At 51.7% G+C, this 242-nt stretch overlaps 1 protein-coding gene across 1 annotated transcript in view; it reads right to left on the bottom strand.

Annotated features, from left to right (window-relative positions):
• Positions 1-242, bottom strand: part of LOC119585739 (protein FAM184A-like) — a 24,594-nt gene that overhangs the window by 9,995 nt on the left and 14,357 nt on the right. Inside the window, exon 6 of the mRNA XM_037934432.1 lies at positions 52-188. Coding sequence (XP_037790360.1) covers positions 52-188 — 137 coding nt within the window. The remainder of the gene's footprint in view (positions 1-51; positions 189-242) is intronic.

Raw genomic sequence — 242 nt, 5'->3', positions numbered from 1 at the left:
AAAAGCCACGTACATAGAGGAGCACAAATAAACACCAATGAAAACACTCACAATGTTATTACTGGTGACGGCCTCTGTCAGCTGCTCTCTGAGGGTGGCGTTCACGTACTCGAGGTGCTTCGACACGAGCACGCGCGCCTCCTCCACGGCTCTGAATTTCTCGGCTTCCAGCTCCTCACGTAGTCTCTCTGGGGGGGGGGGAGTTGTGATGATTAATTTTCGTAGTGATGTGATGGGTTTGA

This window comes from Penaeus monodon, chromosome 20 (assembly GCF_015228065.2).
Source record: "Penaeus monodon isolate SGIC_2016 chromosome 20, NSTDA_Pmon_1, whole genome shotgun sequence".
Taxonomy (NCBI): domain Eukaryota; kingdom Metazoa; phylum Arthropoda; class Malacostraca; order Decapoda; family Penaeidae; genus Penaeus; species Penaeus monodon.
This window is presented reverse-complemented; position numbering and strand designations above follow the sequence as displayed.